Genomic DNA, 21,184 nt, shown 5'->3' with positions numbered 1-21,184 from the left:
GTTGCAGAGTGCACTCATTTGTTAGACTGCTCTGCTAGTTTGGAGTATCTTTTGGTTGTTTTCTTGCACTTGCAGGTAAATAGTACCTGAACAAACTGCTTTAACTTCCCTGATCTGTTTGAGAGTCATATAGTTTATTGCTGATTGTTCCCAGTTGTGTTTGGGAGTCACATTTCATTGGAGCATTCTATACAGGTTGCCTTGTTGTGTACAGATTTGCGCTCCCTAAACACATTTTTGTGCATAGGAGTCACAGTTTGGTGCTCAGGTCATATTGCAAATCTGTGGCTTTGTTTAGCAGGCGCTTCTTCCTAAAGTTCAGCTTGTTGAATTCCTCTGAGATTTGTGATATGGATTTGCCTTTAGTTTCAGGAACAAGCAGGAATATTAAAGTTGATGAAATGAGAATAACAACAATAAATAGAATAAAACAGTATTGCTGAAGGGTTTCCTGGAAGACACAAAGAGAGAGTCTGTGAGATTAGTATTCTGGCTGTCATAATTTTTTTTTTTATAAAACAACCTTTGAATCAAAAGAGCCAAAAATTAGAAAAACATCATAATAAATTACAATAAAAACAATGGACCCCAAATTAAAATGGGACTTTTACTGCAAAGTAAAATAGCAGCATTGGCACAGTGGATGTTTTAGACATGGTTAATATGGTAGCTATCCAGTCATTTTATAGGTACTGCTAAGGTTATGACATATACGGCTAGATTTAGAGTTCTGCAGCCAAAGGGGTGCGTTAGCTATGCTGGCTTTTTTTCTCCCGCACCTTTTAAATACCGCTGGTATTTAGAGTTCACAGAATGGCTGTGTTAGGCTCCAAAAAGGGAGCGTAGAGCATATTTAACGCCACTGCAACTCTCAATACCAGCGTTGCTTACGGACGCGGCCAGCTTCAAAAACGTGCTCGTGCACGATTCCCCCATAGGAAACAATGGGGCTGTTAGAGCTGAAAAAAAACCTAACACCTGCAAAAAAGCAGCGTTCAGCTCCTAACGCAGCTACATTGTTTCCTATGGGGAAACACTTCCTAAGTCTGCACCTAACACTCTAACATGTACCCCGAGTCTAAACACCCCTAACCTTACACTTATTAACCCCTAATCTGCCGCCCCCACTATCGCTGACCCCTGCATATTATTATTAACCCCTAATCTGCCGCTCCGTACACCGCCGCAACCTAAATTATACCTATGTACCCCTAATCTTCTGCCCCTAACACCGCCGACCACTATATTATATTTATTAACCCCTAATCTGCCGCCCCCGCTATCGCTGACACCTGCATATTATTAACCCCTAATCTGCCGCTCCGTACACCGCCGCAACCTACATTATCCCTATGTACTCCTAATCTGCTGCCCCTAACATCGCCGACCCCTATATTATATTTATTAACCCCTAATCTGCCGCCCCCAACGTCGCCTCCACCTACCTACAATTATTAACCCCTAATCTGACGACCGGATCTCACCGCTACTATAATAAATGTATTAACCCCTAAAGCTAAGTCTAACCCTAACCCTAACACCCCCCTAAGTTAAATATAATTTAAATCTAACGAAATAAATTAACTCTTATTAAATAACTTATTCCTATTTAAAGCTAAATACTTACCTGTAAAATAAACCCTAATATAGCTACAATATAAATTATAATTATATTATAGCTATTTTAGGATTAATATTTATTTTACAGGCAACTTTGTAATTATATTAACCAGGTACAATAGCTATTAAATAGTTAATAACTATTTAATAGTTACCTAGTTAAAATAATTACAAAATTACCTGTAAAATAAATTCTAACCTAAGTTACAATTAAACCTAACACTACACTATCAATAAATTATTTAAATACAATACCTACAATTATCTACAATTAAACCTAACACTACACTATCAATAAATTAATTAAATACAATATCTACAAATAAATACAATGAAATAAACTAACTAAAGTACAAAAAATAAAAAAGAACTAAGTTACAAAAAATAAAAAAATATTTACAAACATTAGAAAAATATTACAACAATTTTAAACTAATTACACCTACTCTAAGCCCCCTAATAAAATAACAAAGCCCCCCAAAATAAAAAAATGCCCTACCCTATTCTAAATTAAAAAAGTTCAAAGCTCTTTTACCTTACCAGCCCTGAAAAGGGCCCTTTGCGGGGCATGCCCCAAAGAATTCAGCTCTTTTGCCTGTAAAAAAAACACATACAATACCCCCCCCCCAACATTACAACCCACCACCCACATACCCCTAATCTAACCCAAACCCCCCTTAAATAAACCTAACACTAAGCCCCTGAAGATCTTCCTACCTTATCTTCACCTCGCCGGGTATCACACCGATCCGTCCTGGCTCTGATGTCTTGATCCAAGCCCAAGTGGGGGGCTGAAGATGTCCATGATCCGGCTGAAGTCTTCATCCAAGCGGGAGCTGAAGAGGTCCATGATCCGACTGAAGTCTTCTATCAACGGCATCTTCAATCTTCTTTCTTCCGGATCCACGAATCGGAACAGCCAATAGAATGCAAGCTCAATCTGATTGGCTGATCGGATCAGCCAATCGGATTGAACTTGATTCTGATTGGCTGATTCCATCAGCCAATCAGAATTTTCCTACCTTAATTCCGATTGGCTGATAGAATCCTATCAGCCAATCGGAATTCGAGGGACGCCATCTTGGATGACGTCCCTTAAAGGAACCGTCATTCGTCGGGAAGTCGTCGGTGAAGATGGATGTTCCGCGTCGGCGGGATGAACATGGATCCGGAAGAAAGAAGATTGAAGATGCCGTTGATAGAAGACTTCAGTCGGATCATGGACCTCTTCAGCTCCCGCTTGGATGAAGACTTCATCCGGATCATGGACATCTTCAGCCCCCCGCTTGGGCTTGGATCAAGACATCGGAGCCAGGACGGATCGGTGTGATACCCGGCGAGGTGAAGATAAGGTAGGAAGATCTTCAGGGGCTTAGTGTTAGGTTTATTTAAGGGGGGTTTGGGTTAGATTAGGGGTATGTGGGTGGTGGGTTGTAATGTTGGGGGGGGGGTATTGTATGTGTTTTTTTTCCAGGCAAAAGAGCTGAATTATTTGGGGCATGCCCCGCAAATGGCCCTTTTCAGGGCTGGTAAGGTAAAAGAGCTTTGAACTTTTTAAATTTAGAATAGGGTAGGGCATTTTTTTATTTTGGGGGGCTTTGTTATTTTATTAGGGGGCTTAGAGTAGGTGTAATTAGTTTAAAATTGTTGTAATATTTTTCTAATGTTTGTAAATATTTTTTTATTTTTTGTAACTTAGTTCTTTTTTATTTTTTGTACTTTAGTTAGTTTATTTCATTGTATTTATTTGTAGATATTGTATTTAATTAATTTACTGATAGTGTAGTGTTAGGTTTAATTGTAGATAATTGTAGGTATTGTATTTAAATAATTTATTGATAGTGTAGTGTTAGGTTTAATTGTAACTTAGGTTAGAATTTATTTTACAGGTAATTTTGTAATTATTTTAACTAGGTAACTATTAAATAGTTATTAACTATTTAATAGCTATTGTACCTGGTTAATATAATTACAAAGTTGCCTGTAAAATAAATATTAATCCTAAAATAGCTACAATATAATTATAATTTATATTGTAGCTATATTAGGGTTTATTTTACAGGTAAGTATTTAGCTTTAAATAGGAATAAGTTATTTAATAATAGTTAATTTATTTCGTTAGATTTAAATTATATTTAACTTAGGGGGGGTGTTAGGGTTAGGGTTAGACTTAGCTTTAGGGGTTAATACATTTATTATAGTAGCGGTGAGATCCGGTCGGCAGATCAGGGGTTAATTATTGTAGGTAGGTGGAGGCGACGTTGGGGGCGTCAGATTAGGGGTTAATAAATATAATATAGGGGTCAGTGGTGTTAGGGGCAGCAGATTAGGGGTACATAGGTATAATGTAGGTTGCGGCGGTGTACGGAGCGGCAGATTAGGGGTTAATAATAATATGCAGGTGTCAGCGATAGCGGGGGCGGCAGATTAGGGGTTAATAAATATAATATAGGGGTCGGCGATGTTAGGGGCAGCAGATTAGGGGTACATAGGGATAACGTAGCTGGCGGCGGTGTACGGAGCAGCAGATTAGGGGTTAAAAATCTTTAATAGAGTGGCGGCGATGTTGGGGGACCTCGGTTTAGGGGTGTATAGGTAGTTTATGGGTGTTAGTGTACTTTAGAGCACAGTAGTTAAGAGCTTTATAAACCGGCGTTAGCCCAGAAAGCTCTTAACTACTGACTTTTTTCTGCGGCTGGAGTTTTGTCGTTAGATTTCTAACGCTCACTTCAGCCACAACTCTAAATACCGGCGTTAGAAAGATCCCATTGAAAAGATAGGATACGCAAATGGCGTAGGGGGATCTGCGGTATGGAAAAGTCACGGCTGCAAAGTGAGCGTTAGACCCTTTCCTGACTGACTCCAAATACCAGCGGGCGGTAAAAACCAGCGTTAGGAGCCTCTAACGCTGGTTTTGACGGCTACCGCCCAACTCTAAATCTAGGCCTTAGTATTAAAACACAACCCCAGGATGGCTTGTGAGATTGACTAACTATGCAGGTTCGAATGGGTTAAAGGGACAGTCAAGTCCAAAAGAAACTTTCATGATTCAAATAGGGCATGCAATTTTAAACAACTTTCCAATTTATCACCAATTTTGCTTTGTACTCTTGGTATTCTTAGTTGAAAGCTAAACCTAGGAGGTTCATATGCTAATTTATTAGACCTTTAAGGCCGCCTCTAATCTAAATGCATTTTGACAATTTTTAGTTCATGAGGAATGAGCACCGATTGGTTAAAATGCAAGTCTGTCAAAAGAACTGAAATAAGGGGGCAGTCTGCAGAGGTAGATACAAGGTAATCACAGAGGTAAAACGTATATTATTATAACTGTGTTGGTTATGCAAAACTCGGGAATGGGTAATTAAGAAATTATCTGTCTTTTAAAACAACAAAAATTCTGGTGTTGACTGTCCCCTTTAATATCTTATTTCCTAAAATGATGTTTGTTGCAATGGATATTAAGAGCTTTTTGACCCTATACACTGAGTTTACTTAAATGGATATTAAATTCATGGCATATATAACCTTTTTATACCACATTACAAAAAAACAAACAAAAACAATTGAACTAGGGTTTTTTTAGACCAATTTACAAAGTTTTGTAAATCAAGAGTAGTTCAAGGATACACCATTTGAAAAGCCTTGTAGAATGCATGTTGAAGTAAACTGGAGAGTGCTGCAGCCTTTGTTTTTTTTAATGCTTTGATCCAACCAACAACTGAATAGTAGAATGTTGCAGCTTCAAAATCTCAAAAATAATGGATATGTATTGCAGTCGTTTTCCTCAATTAAACATTTTACATGGAGATTAAATGTTGAATGTAACAGCTACTCCTAGAAATAAAGAGATAAATGCTGCCTATGGGGGCTGTGGAAGTGCTGGAATCTGAGTGGCTGGAGTTCATCAGATGACCTAACACATAACAGCATATAATACAGTATGTAACATAACAACATGTAATTCATTTTAATATATTTCTTCACATTTAGAATGATACATTATTATTAGAATTATCTTAAAGGGAAACTAAATACATTTCACGCCCTCTAATCACGAGTGCAGCCAATTTGGAACCTAGTTACAATGCAGGTATCTGAAGGAGAGTTGCTGCACGTGTGCAAACTGGAATGTAGTGAAAGATAGATTTCAATATGGCTGACTAGAGGAATGCAGGGAATAACCTCAATACTATGAACATAAAGTGTATTTAGTGTTTAATGTCCCTTTAAATCAGACCACTTCAATGACATATGCACACAGAAATATTGAGAGATCTCTCGTAATTTCCAAAAAAGAATAATTAACATCTTTTCACCAAATTAAGCAGAGTATAAAAAGTTAATTTTTACGCGAAATGTATTTTTCAATTAAACTTGATTTTAAGTTATATTTTAATTGCCTTGTTCTTGTTTCATATTTCTGACAAAAACATTTAAATAATAGTACTGACAAGTCTTAAAATTAAAGGGACAGTCAAGTCAAAATTAAACTTTCATGATTCAGATAGGGCGTGCAATTTTAAACAATTTTACCATTTTCTTTTATCATCAAATTTGCTGTGTTTTCTTGGACTTTTTTGTTAAAAGCTAAACCTAGGTAGGCTAATATGCTAGTTTGTAAGCCATTGGATTACATGTTGATAGTTTATCACAGTTAGACAGCACTAGTTCATGTGTACCATATAGATAACATTGTGCACACTCCAGTCAGCACTGTATGGCTAAAATCAAAATGCAAGTCTGTTAAAAGAACTGAGATAAGGGGGCAGTCTGCAGAGTGTATTAATATAACAGTGTTGGTTATGCAAAACTGGGGTGTGGGTAATATAGATATTATTTATCTTTTTAAACAATAACATTTTTTTTCAATTTTTATTCAATATACAAAAAACAAACATACAAAGAAAACACATAAGTTGACAATAGCTCAATCAATTATACGTCAATTAGCAGTGTACAAATCCCTATAGATGTAATATCAGTCTAACCATCCCCTCTTACCCCTTCCACCCCTATATTATTATTGTAGCTCCTTAATAAAAAAAATAGCAATTTGTTCTATATAAATTATAAAATCTTTTTCCTGACGGCAGACAAAATCTTTCCAAATTTTACAAAACGTGTCAGCTTTACTCCCTTCTAGTTTAAAACCATAGGCTGCCCTAATTGCTGAGTTTAATAACAGTCCTTACTTCAGCAATTGAAGGTATGTTAGGGGTAATCCAATTCTTAAAAATAAGTTTTCTAAAAATTATTATTACAGTAAGAACAAAATTAACCTTATTACCCCAAGAAGCATGACTAGTCAAAAGTAGGACAGATTCCCTCCCTAACTGTACCTTTGGTTCAAGGTAGAAGATATTCAACCTTTGACCAAAATTGTTTCAACCTAGGGCAATCCCACATCAGATGTCCTAAATCCGGATCTTGCAGGCAACATTTAGGGCAGACATTAGAAACATTTTTATTCCATTTGGAAACTCTGCGTGGAGTCAAATAATCCCTATTTAGCAATCTAAATTGTGTTTCTCTGAAATATGATGATGAAAAAACACCTTTGAGTTTTTTTAAAACTTCTCAGTAATATTAAATCTAGGTCTGCTATGTCTACCGTTTTCGTCGGGTAACGCATTAAACATGACACTAGGTATAATTCTTCTGTGGTCAGAAGAATTTTATAAATTGATGATAGAGACCATTTCCCCAATCTAAAAGAATCCAAAAGCGGATGATCCGCCCATATATAAGGGCAGATCTTTTTTAAACTTGAAATATAATTTTTTATCTGGAGAAAATAAAACATGTTTTTTTGAACCGCTGGAAACAGTTTTTGAAACTCACGAAAATGATATAATCTATCCGACTTATTGTCGTAAAAATCTTTCACAATCAATGATTTAGATGGTGACCATCTATCGAATATATCCACCATATTGCCCAAAGGGAAGTGTCCATTTCCCTTTATCGGTAACCATTTAGAAACATTTGACATTATACCCATACGTTTAGACAAATTTCTCCAGACCCACAACATATCCCTATATAGGGGATGATTCAAAATATTTCCCCCCAATTCCTTATTTGACGCATGCACCACAAAGTTCAAAGAGAACGGGGAGCAGATCTGCAATTCTAAAGACTCATCAGAAAATCTGAAGGATTGCAGTATCCAATCCACTGGGAAGTGTAAAATAGAAGCATAATTATAATCTTCCACGTTAGATAAAGCCAGGCCTTCTTTACAACTTGGTTGATATAAGTTAGCAAGTTTAATTCTTGCTTTCCTCCCCCTCCATAAAACATATCTCAAGGATTGATTGACACACCAAAGATCAAGTTTCTTAATTAAAGGGCCATAATACCCAAATGTTTAAACACTTGAAAGTGATGCAGTATAGCTGTAAAAAGCTGACTAGAAAATATCTCCTGAACATCTCTATGTAAAAAAGAAAGATATTTTACCTCAAAAGTTCCTCAGTAGCCACCTCCCATTGTAAAGGATTTCTAAGCAGCATTTTAGTATGTCTGTCCTTGGACAGCTGAAAGGATGAGCCTCGTGAACTCTCATATTATTTCACCAATCAGGTAAAGGAAGCTTACTATGAAATCTCATGAGAGTTAAGTCAAATCTCATGAGATCACAGTAAGAGTTCATGACCTCAGCACTGCTGATGCTGATTGGCTGCTGTTCATTTATTCATATTTTTTTATTTTTACCTGCAGCTGGGAGCAGCTGAGTATAACGTTTTACACAGAACTTACTCTGCTGAGCTGAGGAAATTGTGAGGTAAAATATCTTCCTTTTTTACATAGAGATGCTCAGGTGATATTTTCCTGTCAGCTTTTTATAGTTATACTGCATCAGTTTCAAGTGATTTAGCATATGAGTATTATGTCCCTTTAATAAAGGAAGCATCCTCAGCATGTAAAGAATCTTGGGGACAATAAACATCTTAAAAAGAGCTATTTTACCTGTCAAGGAAACTGGGAGTGTCGCCCAGCTCTTCAACTTATCCCCACTGTCAACCAGAATAGTTGAGATATTATCCTTATACCAAATTGCTGGATTAGCTGAAATTTTTAATCCCAAATATTCCAATGTTTTAGTTTCTATAAATTGATAGATAAAAGAAGCCTCTGGGTCCTTTTTTAGCCAAAGAATTTTAGATTTTGTCAAGTTAGTCTTGTAACCTGAGACTTCACTATATTGCTCTAAGAGATTCACTTTTTTCTCGATCTGATGTCTTGGATCGGATACAAATAATAAAAGATCATTCGCAAATAATGCGGCTTTAAGTGTAATATTACCTATACTAATTCCAGTTACCAGTTCCCTCAATTTAATAGCCAGAGGCTCTATTATCAAATCAAATAATAAAGGGGACAGAGGGCAACCTTGACAAGTTCCTCTTGTCAAAGAAAATGAATCTGAGATACCATTATTAATCAATATAGAAGCCCTTATATCCGAATAAATATTTGCAACAAAGTCCCTAAATTGCCCCACGAAACCAAACCTCTCCAGAACCTGTAGCAAAAAGGACCACTCCACTCTGTCAAAGGCCTTCTCTGCATCCAAAGATAGCAGGAAGGCCTCAGGCAGAGCAGAGCTGTCACCACTATAGTAACATACTACCTGCAGAATTTTCCTTATACTTATTTCCGACATTCTTCCCATAACAAATTAAGTAAAAAAAGTATACCAGAAAGCATACAATAGGGTGCGCTATATGTAAAAAATAAAAAAAAGTAAAAAATGAAAGCAAAAAATATATTTGGGAAAGACTAGTCTAATTGGTATTATCGTACTAACAGGTGTGTGCACTATAGTAGGCATGCTAGTGTTGGACAGTTCCTAAAAAGAAAATATATAAAATATATGCACAACAACAAAAAAATATAATAGTGTAAGTAAAATAATGTGAAGGCGCACAAGTACTGGTTGGTGCTAGATGGACTAATATTTCTAATAACTAAAAAGTATTCTAACCATGAAAAGTTAACTGAACTGTGTCAAACCAGTGCAGAGAGGTGATCAGTGAGTTCTTTCTCAAAGCAACAATAAATTCTTATACTATAAAATAGATACCATATATAAAAAATAAAAAAAACATACAATAAAATAAATCCATAAAAAATGGAAAAAACAAATGAATATATAAGTCTGAAAAATAAAGTTAATCTGAAAAAAATCTTAGAAAGTGATATAGTCACTGATAGATTCTGCAAAGTAAAGGCTGCTTCTCTCCAGAACCGGTGGTGAGTCGGAAGATCTAGAAAATGCAACCAAGAGAGAGAGAGAGAGAGAGCGCCTAATAGTGTAATAATTATTACACTATTAGGCACTCTCTCTCTCTTGTTTGCATTTCCCATAACAAACCCTACCTTTATAATCTTGGGCAGTATAGGTTTTAACCTCTCTGCCAAAGAATTAAGATTTTATAGTAGAGACAGAGCAGGGAAATAGGTCTATATGAAGTAATGTCTGTGGGATCCTTATTGTTCTTAGGTATTAAAATGATATTAGCTCTTTTAAAGCTTACAGATGTAGTATGGTTCATTCTAAAATAGGCATTGTAAAGATCAGTTAGAACAGGAGTTATTTCTGACAGAATAATTTGATAGAACTCTAACAGTAAATTGCCCGGACCTGGAGTTTTTTAATTGAGTTTTTAAATTGTTTTTTTAACCTCCTTCTCACTTATTGGCAGATTTAAAGCTTTACAATCAAAGTCTGAGATCTTAGGAATATTTACTTTGTCCAGAATTTTTTTAATAATTTCCAGATCCGGAGACTGGGAAGTATAAAGGTCAGTATAAAAACTAAGGAATAAACGTGATATTTGATCTTGTTCCTTGTAAATAATATTTTTTACTTTCAGAGCTGCTACTGGCTTCCTCTTAGTTTGACTCCTAAACATTGAGGCCATAAGCTTACCTACTTTATTGCCATACCAAGAAAACCTAGCAGCGCTTTTGTATAGAGATTCCTGTGCTTCGCCCAAAAGAAATAAATCTGTCTTCTTTCTGTTCAAAAAATAATTCTCTATATTAACCTTACTAGGATTTTTCTGATATAAAATATATGCCTCTTTTACTTTGTCTGATAGATCTTTATCCTTCCTTGTTCTCTCCTTCTTTAATTTAGCCACATAAGTATAAATTTCTGCCTTTAGATAGACCTTAGCAGTTTCCCAAAATAATTGCAAATTCTCTCTACAATGATTATTAAACAATGAGAATTCTCCCCAAGCATTACTCAAAAAGGTTCTAAATTTCATTGAGTCTCGTAGATATATTGGAAAATAAAAAGAATTGAATGTAAATTTCTTATTAACTACAAGTGATAGAGTCACCCGGAGCATGATCTGACAAGGCAAAGTCAAGAATATTACACCTCAGAACCTTGGGAATCAAGGATTCAGAAATAAGGAATAAATCCAACCTCAATAGGGTATCATGGGACTTCGAGCAGCAGGTATACTCAAGGCTATCAGGATTTAAGAGCCTCCATATGTCAACCAAATTCACTGACTCACGGAGTAGCTTAAAAATCTTTTTTTCGAAATTAAGCTGAAAGGTTTTATGTTTAAAATTAAGTTTTATAACCCCGCATTTTCCGTCTATCTAAGTATGAATTAGGAGTGATATTATAATCACCATCATTAACACCATAGCTTTGGAAAATGTAAGCATCTTCTTTACTAACAAATTCCAGAATTTCTCATTAGGGCTGTTTGATATTCATCATTTTGAATAAGGAGCCTAACAATTAAATATCTTCCCTCCTTATCCCTTGAAACATTCATACTTTTTCTAACTAAGTCTTGTATGGAGTAAGATCATTACTCCTCTAGAAGATTTTATATAAGACGGAAAAAAAAGACTCAAAAATACCAGAAAAAGAGCTGGACTGAGTAATTACTGTATGTGGCTTGCAGTTAAATAACATAACAATACTGTTCCATAAATAGATAAATATTGGACTCTGATATGAATGTCCTGTACTCTCAAACTTGTTTGTCACCGTTGTAGCGTTACCATAACTGGTACATATAAAGTAAACAGAGTTACCTGTCACACGAAGAAAGAGAAAGTCCAGACCCAATGATTCCAGAAATAAGCAGCAGTCCTTGCTAGCTCGGTAGCTCGGTACCATGTCAGTATTCACAAACCCTCCAACTATACCTTCGTAAGCAGAAGCTCCGGTAGCCTCGGGTAGCGGTTTGTGTCAAACCGAGTCAGGAACCACTCAGTGCGGGGGTATGAGCCATCTCTAGTGGAGAAGAAAGTGAAAACTTGCACTCATGCGTGGCCTCCTCACACTCCGTGTGTTTGTGTTGAGATGCTCCTGTCTCGTGGTATCCCTGACGTCACTTCTCAATCCGTTCCTCTGCTCAGTTCCCGGCCAGGCAGGTAGAAGGGTAGGAATACATTCACGGACCTCCTCCAATATTGAACAGTGCCACAAATGCAGAGGGGATGCCACTACCAAACAGGCCAAAGCAATATAGATCCAAAAAAGTGAAAAGCGGTAGCAGCATAAAAAGATTTAAAAGTTCAATCTTTATTTTCCAAAATTAAAATACAACCACCATAGAGGAAAGCTGGCTTGGAACCAGATGCGTGCATGAAGAAAAAAAAGACTCTCCCAGCCATTTAGCTTTGATCTTTCTATGCTCTATATCTGACAAGTGAGTCTCTTGTAGGCACACTATATCAAAGTCCTTTTTATTTAGATTATTATTATTATACTTTATTTATGAAGCGCCATCATATTCCGCAACGCTGTCCATGGATACAGATCATTTAAATAAAACAATAATATAAAACTTCTAAGAGACAGGACAGAATTTACAAACACATACAGGAGGAATCGAGGGCCCTATTCCCATGGGAACTTACACTCTAGAAGGGTAGGAGGTTGAGAAACAGGAGGTGAGGACTGCAAGATTGATAAAGATGTAAATGCAGAGTTAGATGAGGGAAATGTTGTTAGGTAAGAGAAATATTATTGAGTTGGGTGGTAGGCTTGTCTGAACAGAAAAGTCTTTAGAGAGCATTTAATGGAAGAAAGATTAGGGCAAAGCCTGACAGCACGATGGAGAGTGTTCCATAGGGTAGGTGCTGCATGACAGAAGTCTTGCAGTCTAGCATGAGAGGAGGTGATCATCGCAGATGCAAGGAGCAGGTCATTGTTGGATCTTAGTGGGTGGGCTGGAGTATACTTGTTGATTAGAGAGGATAGGTAGAGGGGAGCGGTGTTGGTGAGCACTTTGTATGCAAGGGTGAGAATTTTGAATTTTATTCTGCTGCGTATGGGGAGCCAATGAAGGGACTCGCAGAGAGGTGCAGCAGATACAGAGCAACGGGAAAGGTGGATCATCCTGGCAGAGGCATTTAGGATGGATTGAAGGGGGAGAGGCAGGAAAGAGGAAGGCCAGTAAGTAGGTTATTGCAGTAGTCAAGTCGAGAAATAACAAGGGAGTGGATTATTTGCTTTGTGGTGTTAGCGCACAGAAAAGGTTGAATATTGGAAATGTTGCGTAGATCGTTGCGGCAGGATGTAGAAAGTGATTAAATATGGGGGGCGAAGGATAGATTTGAGTCAAGTGTAACTCCGAGGCAGCGGACTTGGGGCGATGGGGAAATGGTGATGCTGTCAACAGGGATAGAAAAGTCACAAGTCGGCGTAGAGCTTGAGGGGGGATAAGAAGGAGCTCAGTCTTGGACATGTTAATCTTTAGGTGGTGAGAGGCCATCCAGGAAGAAATACCAGATAAGCAGTCACTGACATGAGAAAGGACAGAGGGAGAGAGAGCAGGGGTGGAGAGGTAGATCTGGGTGTCATCAGCATAGAGGTGATATTTGAAGCCATAACTGTTGATAAGTTTACCCAGTGAAGAAGTATAAATGAAGAAGTGTAGAGCACCCAGAACAGATCCTTGAGGTATTCCAACAGAGGCATTGGAGAGGAGGAGTCGCCGGCAAATGACACAGAAAAGGACCTGTGAGAAAGATAAGAGTGAATCCAGGAAAGAGCAGTGTCACAGAGGCCAAAAGAGCTAAGGGTCTGTAGGAGGAGGGGGTGGTCAACTGCGTCGAAGGCAGCTGAGAGGTCAAGTAAGATGAGTATGAAGTAGTGGCCAATATTTTTAGCAGAGAGAAGATCGTTAGTAACCTTGGTAAGGGCAGTCTCAGTTGAGTGTTTGAGGCGGAATCCGGATTGCAGGGGGTCAAGCAAGGAGTTGGCAGACAGGAAGTGGGTTAGGCGATTGTAAACTAGTTTTTCAAGGAGTTTTGATGTTAGTGAAAGCAGTGATATGGGGCGGTAGCTTTCAGGAGAATTAGGTTCAAGGGAGGGTTTTTTGAGTATGGGAGTGACTTTTGCGTGTTTGAAAGAAGATGGGAATGAGCCGGTAGAAAGAGATAGGTTGAAGATGTGGGTAAGAGCAGGAGTGAGGGTGGAATATAGGGAGGGTATTAGATGGGAAGGGATAGGGTCGAGTGGGCAGGTAGTGAGGCGTGAGGAAGATAGTAAGGAGGAAATTTCATTCTCAGTGGCTGGATGGAAGATGCAGAGGGTGGTAGAGGGAGTAACTGGGCCTGTTGATGGAATATTGCAGGTTGGTGTTGGGATGTTGCTCCGGATAGAACATGTTTTGTTTAAAAAGTAATCTGCCAGGGCTTGAGCACTAAAGACAGATGAGGGGGGTGGAGCAGGAAGGTAGAGGAGAGAGTTAAAGGTGGAGAAGAGTCGTTTAGGGTTTGAGGAAAGAGTAGATATAAGAGAAGAGAAGTAGGTTTGCTTGGCTAAGTGAAGGGCAGAAGTGTATGAACGAAGAATAAACTTATAGGGGCATATCTATCAAGCTCCGGATAGAGCTTGAGGCCCCATGTTTCTGGCGAGCCTGCAGGCTCGCCAGAAACACCAGTTATGAAGCAGCGGTCTAAAGACCGCTGCTCCATAACCTGTCCGCCTGCTCTGAGCAGGCGGACAGACATCACCACAATTCAACCTAATCGAGTACGATCGGTTTGATTGACACCCCCCTGCTGGCGGCCGATTGGCCACGATTCTGCAGGGGGCGGCGTTGCACCAGCAACTCTTGTGAGCTGCTGGTGCAATGCTGAATACGGAGAGCGTATTGCTCTCCGTTTTCAGCGAGGTCTGGCGGACCTGATCCACACTGTCGGATCAGGTCCGCCAGACTTTGATAAATAGAGGCTATAGTGTATGAAGTCAGGTTCAGAGTGAGTTTTCCTCCAGACACGCTCAGCAGTACGGGAGATTTAGATGATTCATTACTGCTTTCCTTTTTACTGGGGAATGAATCCCTCCCACATTCCATGTTAATATTTTTACCATTTAACTAATTAACAAAGAACAAGAGGGAGGGGAAGGGAGGGAAAAAATAAATAAATAAAAAATAAATAAAAATAATACAACATACTTGAATTTATCTTGTGCATAAAGTGCATACAAAATTTTAAGAAAGAAAACATCACTGCTTGTAAAAAGTCTTTGCATAAAATAACAACAACTAGAATTTACTATAGACTCTAGCAAAATGTTATAATTATGAGCATAACTTACATAACACCTACTATATGGCATCAAACAACAGTGCCCCCCTAACTCTATCAAAAGTTTTAACAATTTCCATTAAAATATATCCCAATGGTGCCAAACATCATAATATAGTGAAATATAATTTTAGACATAGAATACAATATAGTGCAATAATACCCATATAAATTCTTGCGAAAATGCAGCATATTTGGATACGTCGTGCAAAAATTGCGTAAAAAAAAATAATACAACACACTTGAGTATATCTCGTGCATAAAGTGCATACAACATTTTTAAAAAAAGGAAAACATCACTGCTTGTAAAAAATCTGTGCATAAAATAACAATAACTAGAATTTACTATAAACTCTATCAAAATATTATAATTATGTGCATGACTTACATGGCACCTACTATATGGCATCAAACAACAGCGCCTCCTAACTCTAACAAAAATTGTAACAGTTTCCATTAAAATATAACCCAATGGTACCAAACATAATATAGTGATGTATAATTTTAGGCATAGAATACAATATAGTACAATAATACCCATATGTGATCTTGCAGAAAATACAGCATACTTGAATACTTCTCACGCATAAATTACAAACAAACAAACAAACAAAAAAATATATATATATAAAACATACTTCTTATATGCACGAATATTGGAAGCATTCTAAAAAAATAAAAAATAAATCCTCCTTTCTTTTCTTTTTCCTTGTGCATGTTGTACTATATAGAACATTCATACTTGTGAACATTTTGTATGAAAAATACAACATACATACAGTATGTGCAAAATAAAAGAAGCATAGACTCTCATTAATCCTTATTAGCTCAATTTCTCCCTTTCTGCCTGAATTCAAAGCAAACTTCAACTTGAATATTTTTATAAGGACTTAGGCTAAAATATACAACAAATGGAGAGTGAAGGAGGAATAGAGGACTCTCATCAGACACATCAATTCTTTGCTTCATTTTCCAAGAAGTTTTGAGCTGTTTCAGGTGAATAAAAAAAAAAAAAGACTGAGCCAGATTTTAACTTCAGCTTAGCTGGATATAGCAAGGAAAAAAAAAATCTCTTTTCAGAGACTAGACGGGAACACACTGCAGAAAATTGCTTTCTTTTCGATGACGTTTCGATGGAAAAGTCCTAAAAGAGTAAGATTTTCACTCCTTGAAACTGTAAAGATTGCTGTTTCCTATAGGCCCTTAGAATTTCATTCTTTTCTTGAAAATTTAAACATTTTGCAAATCACAGGCCGCGGTTTCCAAGAATTCTGTGAGAAATCCTCTCACTCTCTCCCCAATCTATGTACTCTTTCAATTGTAAAAAGATTTTTCTCCAGACTTTAGATCTAATAGATCAGGGAGAGTCTCTTCCACAAATTTCTTCAGCTCTTGGAACTTCATTGATTCAGTAATTCCAATTAGGCGCAAATTATTGTGCCTTGTCCTGTTTTCAATATCGTCCAATTTGCTGGTTAAAGTAGCATTTTGCTTTAAAAGAAGTTCAACTTGAGATTGCATAGCATTATGAGAGTCTTCCCAGTTAGAAATTCTCAACTCTACTTCTGATATTCTTTCCGCCTGGATTTTTAACTCCCCCAGAATTATGTCCAGTGCGATTACCGCACTTCCGCCTTCAACTTCCACTTTGCGCCAGATAGGAGGTAACGGCCCTGATGTCTTCTGCTGAGAAAATCAGCCCTCCTCGGCCATGGAAACCCCAGCTTTAGCGGCTAACGCGGTTTCGTCTCCACCGCCACTCTGTGTCTGCTCTCTCTCTGGGTTTGCACCTTCACGTTGCGTGCTGACGTATCAACGCACACACCCCTCCGTTGTTGTCGGAATAAGCTGGGATTCAAACAATAACATTTTTGGAGTAGATTGTCCCTTTAAGACTTTAATGATTGTGATACATAGGGCAATACTTAAAATGTGTCTAAAGTTTCCTTGCAGCCCAAAATTTTAGTGCCTTCAAGGTAGCCTCAAATACAAAGCCAGTTTGTAGTTACAGAAAAAATAACGAATACAAAACCAGAAAGAAATACAAGTTTAATTTGAATAAACATTGTTCCAGTTACCTTTTAGTGCTAGTGGAGGAAGCTGCACCGCCGAGCTGAGTTGACTAAACATGAGCCGTATACTAAAGCCTGCTATTATTCCCTTTAATGTCATTTTAAGAATGTTTTTGTACATTTGCTTATGCTTGCTTATTAATTTTATTGGTGTTTTTTTTCATTGGTTACTTGTTTTTACTGTATTTTTGGTCTGTGTACAAGTAGCAGAAGAACCATCTAGAGCTTCTTGAAACTACATTACAGTACTTACCACAACATAAGGGAAGATCATTCCAAGGATGTAGAGTCCCACCCAGCTGAAACAACCAGAAATGACAAATGCTGGTACACGAGGAGTCTGGGAGAAGATTTCAACACACGTACTTACAGTGGCACCAGCTGTTGAAAGAAACCAGTGACACCTAAGTAAGAAATTAAAGCTTCTTTATGGATGGCTATTCAAAGTATTTTATTGACAGAGGGTGTTCTTTTTAAACAGATATCAATATTGATAGCTGTAATCATAACAATCAGGTGAAATTACTTATGGTTAAGGATGTCTCTGTTTTCACCAATTAAAGTATTATTTTTGGTTCCTGACTGGTGAATCTTGAGAAGCCAATTAGATGTCCAGGGTCAGCTTTATAACTAGAAGAGGTGGGACTTGATAGGGCTGGTACATAGTGAGACCATATTTTGGTTAAAAGGTTTTTTTTGTTTGTTTTTAAGAGAAATTACTCTCATATGGGGTCCATCAGTCGGGTATGGGGTCATATGGGGTCCATCAGTCGGGTATGGGGTCCATCAGTTGGGTATCAGTATGCTCTTATGTGAAATCTCAGACTGCTGACTATGGTTGGGTTTAGAGACTGTATGGGATGAAGAAATATAAAAGGGGCTTCATTTCCTTCATCTATCAAGGCAGTGCAATATCTTGAGCCGGCCATTGAGATACTATATTTATAAACACTGTACATTACATAGGGTTGTACCTTTTTAGAATGACACTAACCTGGTCCAGCACCATACAAGAATATAAAGAGGAAGATGAGTGCAACACTGCAGTTTGGCATCCAGGTATAGGTGCTCTACAAGGGAATAACAAATGTTTAATAATGAATAAGGCAAAAATAATAAATAACCCAATACCAAATATGTGCTAGAAGTATGATTATTGCGCGTCAGGTACCACGCAATGTATTTTGTAAGGTATTTTGTGCAACTTTTAATTACTCAAGCTTAACAATTAACTATAGCTCTAAAGTCGTGCTATCCTGATGTTAGTTAAATTCAAATGTGCTTGAGCGAACGCGTTTACTTTTAACTTGTAACACCCACAATAAACCCCTTATCGCTCGCGCACACCTGTTAGTGTGCCACTTGCAATCTAGCCCATAATTTTAGAAAATTCTCCATGAGTACACATACAGAATAGAATAGTGAAGATTGCAAGACTGGTGAATGTCGCCTCCGCTGTATATCAACTCAGGAAGAATTTTATATATACATGTGGGCACCCCTACTAATTATTGAGTTCATGTGTTTCAGCCACAGTGTAATGAAGGGCCTTTGAGTGCTGAAACAACCATTTCATCATTGTATATGTTGCATCACTCACTACAGAGTTCCAAACGATAACTGGAAGCAACATCAGCACAAGAACTTCATTTATTTCATGGTGGTGAGAGTCCACAATCCATTACTCCTGGGAATGAATCTTCCTTACCACTAGAAGGAGGCATAGATTCCCAAACCCCAAGAGCTCTATAAAACTCCTCCCACCTCACACTTACCTCAGTCTAACATATATCCAAGCATAGTGAGGTAACAAAAAGGAATAAGAGCCATAAAAGGTGCAGGGGAAAAGATAATAGTAAAATCAAAAGTAAAGGGTGGGATCTCATGGACTCTCACCACCATTAATAGCTGCCTTGCAAATCTGGTCAGAAGCCTTATTCTTGAAGGCCCAAGAAGTGGCAACTGACCTAATAGAATGAGAAGTAATCCATTGCAGTGGAGGCTGGCCTGCCTCCAAATAAGCCTTGTGAATAAAAGGTTTCAACCAAGAAGCCAAATAAATGGCAGAAGCCTTCTGTCATTTCTTACAGCCAGAAAAAGGAATGAACAAACTAGAAGTTTGTCTAAAGTCCTTAGTAGTATCAATGTCATACTTTAATGCTCTAATAACATTAAAATTATGCAAAGATCTTTCTGAAGCAGATATGGGATTAGGACACAAAAAGGAACAACAATTACTCTGCTGGGGTTATCAGAAGAAACAACCTTTGGCAAGAAATAAAAACTAGTTTTTAAGACTGCCTTATCCTGATGAAAAATCAGATAAGGAGGATCGGAAGAAAGAGCAGATAGTTCAGAAACTTTTCTAGCAGATTAAATAGCGAAAAAAAACAACAATTTCCACCAAAGTAGCTTAATGTAAATCTTATGCATAGGTTCAAAAAGAGGAGTTGTAAATCAAATGTTTCAACCAAGAAGCCAAAGAAACTGCATATTAGAAGTTCCAGAAAAGTGAATGAACAACCTAGAAGTTTGTCTAAAGTAGCATCACTTTGATACTTCATTGCCCTAACAACATCTATGCAAAGATCTCTCTGAAGCATTCTTAGAATCATGACATAAAGAGAAGACAACAATTTCTCTGCTAATGTTATTGAAGAAACAACTTCAGGCAAGAAGTCAAAAGTAGTCTGTAAAACTGCCTTATCCTGATGAAAAATAAGATAAAGAGTATCACAATAAAGAGCAGATAACTCAGAAACTCTTCAAGCAGAAGAAATGACCAAAAAGAATAAAACCTTTCAAGAAAGCAGCATAATATGCACCTTATGCATAGGTTCAAAAGGAGAAGCCTGTAAAACCGTTTATACCAAGTTAAGATTCCATAGAGGAGAAATCGTCTTGATTGCAGATTTAATATGATCCAAAGACTAAACAAAACCATGAATATCTGGAAGATTTGCAATCTTCCAATGAAACAAGATTGAAAGGGCAGAAATCTGCCCCTTCAGAGAGATGGCAGATAAACCCTTATCTAGACCATCCTATAGGAACTGCAGAATCCTAGGAATTCTGAAAGAATGCCAGGAAAAAACATGAACCATACACAAAGAAATAAAGGTCTTCAAGACCTTATGATACATTTTCCTAGTTACAGCCTTACGGGCCTGACTTAAGGTTAGTCTAAGAACTAACCATTCAATTTCCATACTGACCTTGAGACAAAATAGCAGACCTTAGAGGAAGAGGCCAGCTAGACATCTAAACTAGATCTGCATACCAAATCCTGTGAGGCCAAGCTGGGGCGATCAGGATTACTGAATATTTCTCTAGGTTTATCTTGGAGTACACTCTGGGTAGAAAAACCAGAGGAGGAAACAAATAAGAAAGATTGAATGACCAAGGAGCTACTAGAGCATTCACAAACTCTGCTTGAGGGTCCTTGGACCTCACAAAGTACCTGGAAAGTTTGTTGTTCAAACGAGAAGCCATCAGATCTATCTCTGGTAGACAACTGAGAAAATCCACTTCTCAGTTGTTTAACCTGGAATATGAATTGCAGAGACTAGACAGGAATTGGTTTCTGCCCATAGGAGAATTTAAGACATTTCCTTCATGGCTAGATAACTGTGAGTTCTCCCCTGATGGTTAACATAAGCTACTGCTGTGACGTCTGTCTGAAAACGGAGATGAGATTTTCTGTTTTCAACAGAGGCCAAGCTTGAAGAGACCTTAAAACAGCAGAGTTATAGAACATTTATTGGTGACCTCGCCTTCCAAGGATCCCAAACTCCCTGTGCTCTCAGAGACACCAAGACAGCTCCCCAACCTGAGAGAATTGTATCTATAGTGATCACAGTCCAGGAAGGACGAGCAAAAGAAGCCACCTGAATAATAAACTG

At 37.7% G+C, this 21,184-nt stretch overlaps 1 protein-coding gene across 1 annotated transcript in view; it reads right to left on the bottom strand.

Moving 5' to 3' along the window:
- Positions 1-250: 250 nt before the first annotated feature.
- The window catches only part of LOC128646980 (solute carrier family 2, facilitated glucose transporter member 9-like), a 98,528-nt gene continuing 77,594 nt past the window's right edge, over positions 251-21,184 (bottom strand). The window contains exons 10-12 of the mRNA XM_053699792.1: positions 18,277-18,352; positions 17,536-17,663; positions 251-451 (exon numbers count right to left, since the gene is read on the bottom strand). Of these exons, the coding sequence (XP_053555767.1) occupies positions 251-451; positions 17,536-17,663; positions 18,277-18,352 (405 nt within the window). The remainder of the gene's footprint in view (positions 452-17,535; positions 17,664-18,276; positions 18,353-21,184) is intronic.

The sequence above is a fragment of the Bombina bombina genome, chromosome 2, assembly GCF_027579735.1.
Source record: "Bombina bombina isolate aBomBom1 chromosome 2, aBomBom1.pri, whole genome shotgun sequence".
Taxonomy (NCBI): Eukaryota; Metazoa; Chordata; class Amphibia; order Anura; family Bombinatoridae; genus Bombina; species Bombina bombina.
This window is presented reverse-complemented; position numbering and strand designations above follow the sequence as displayed.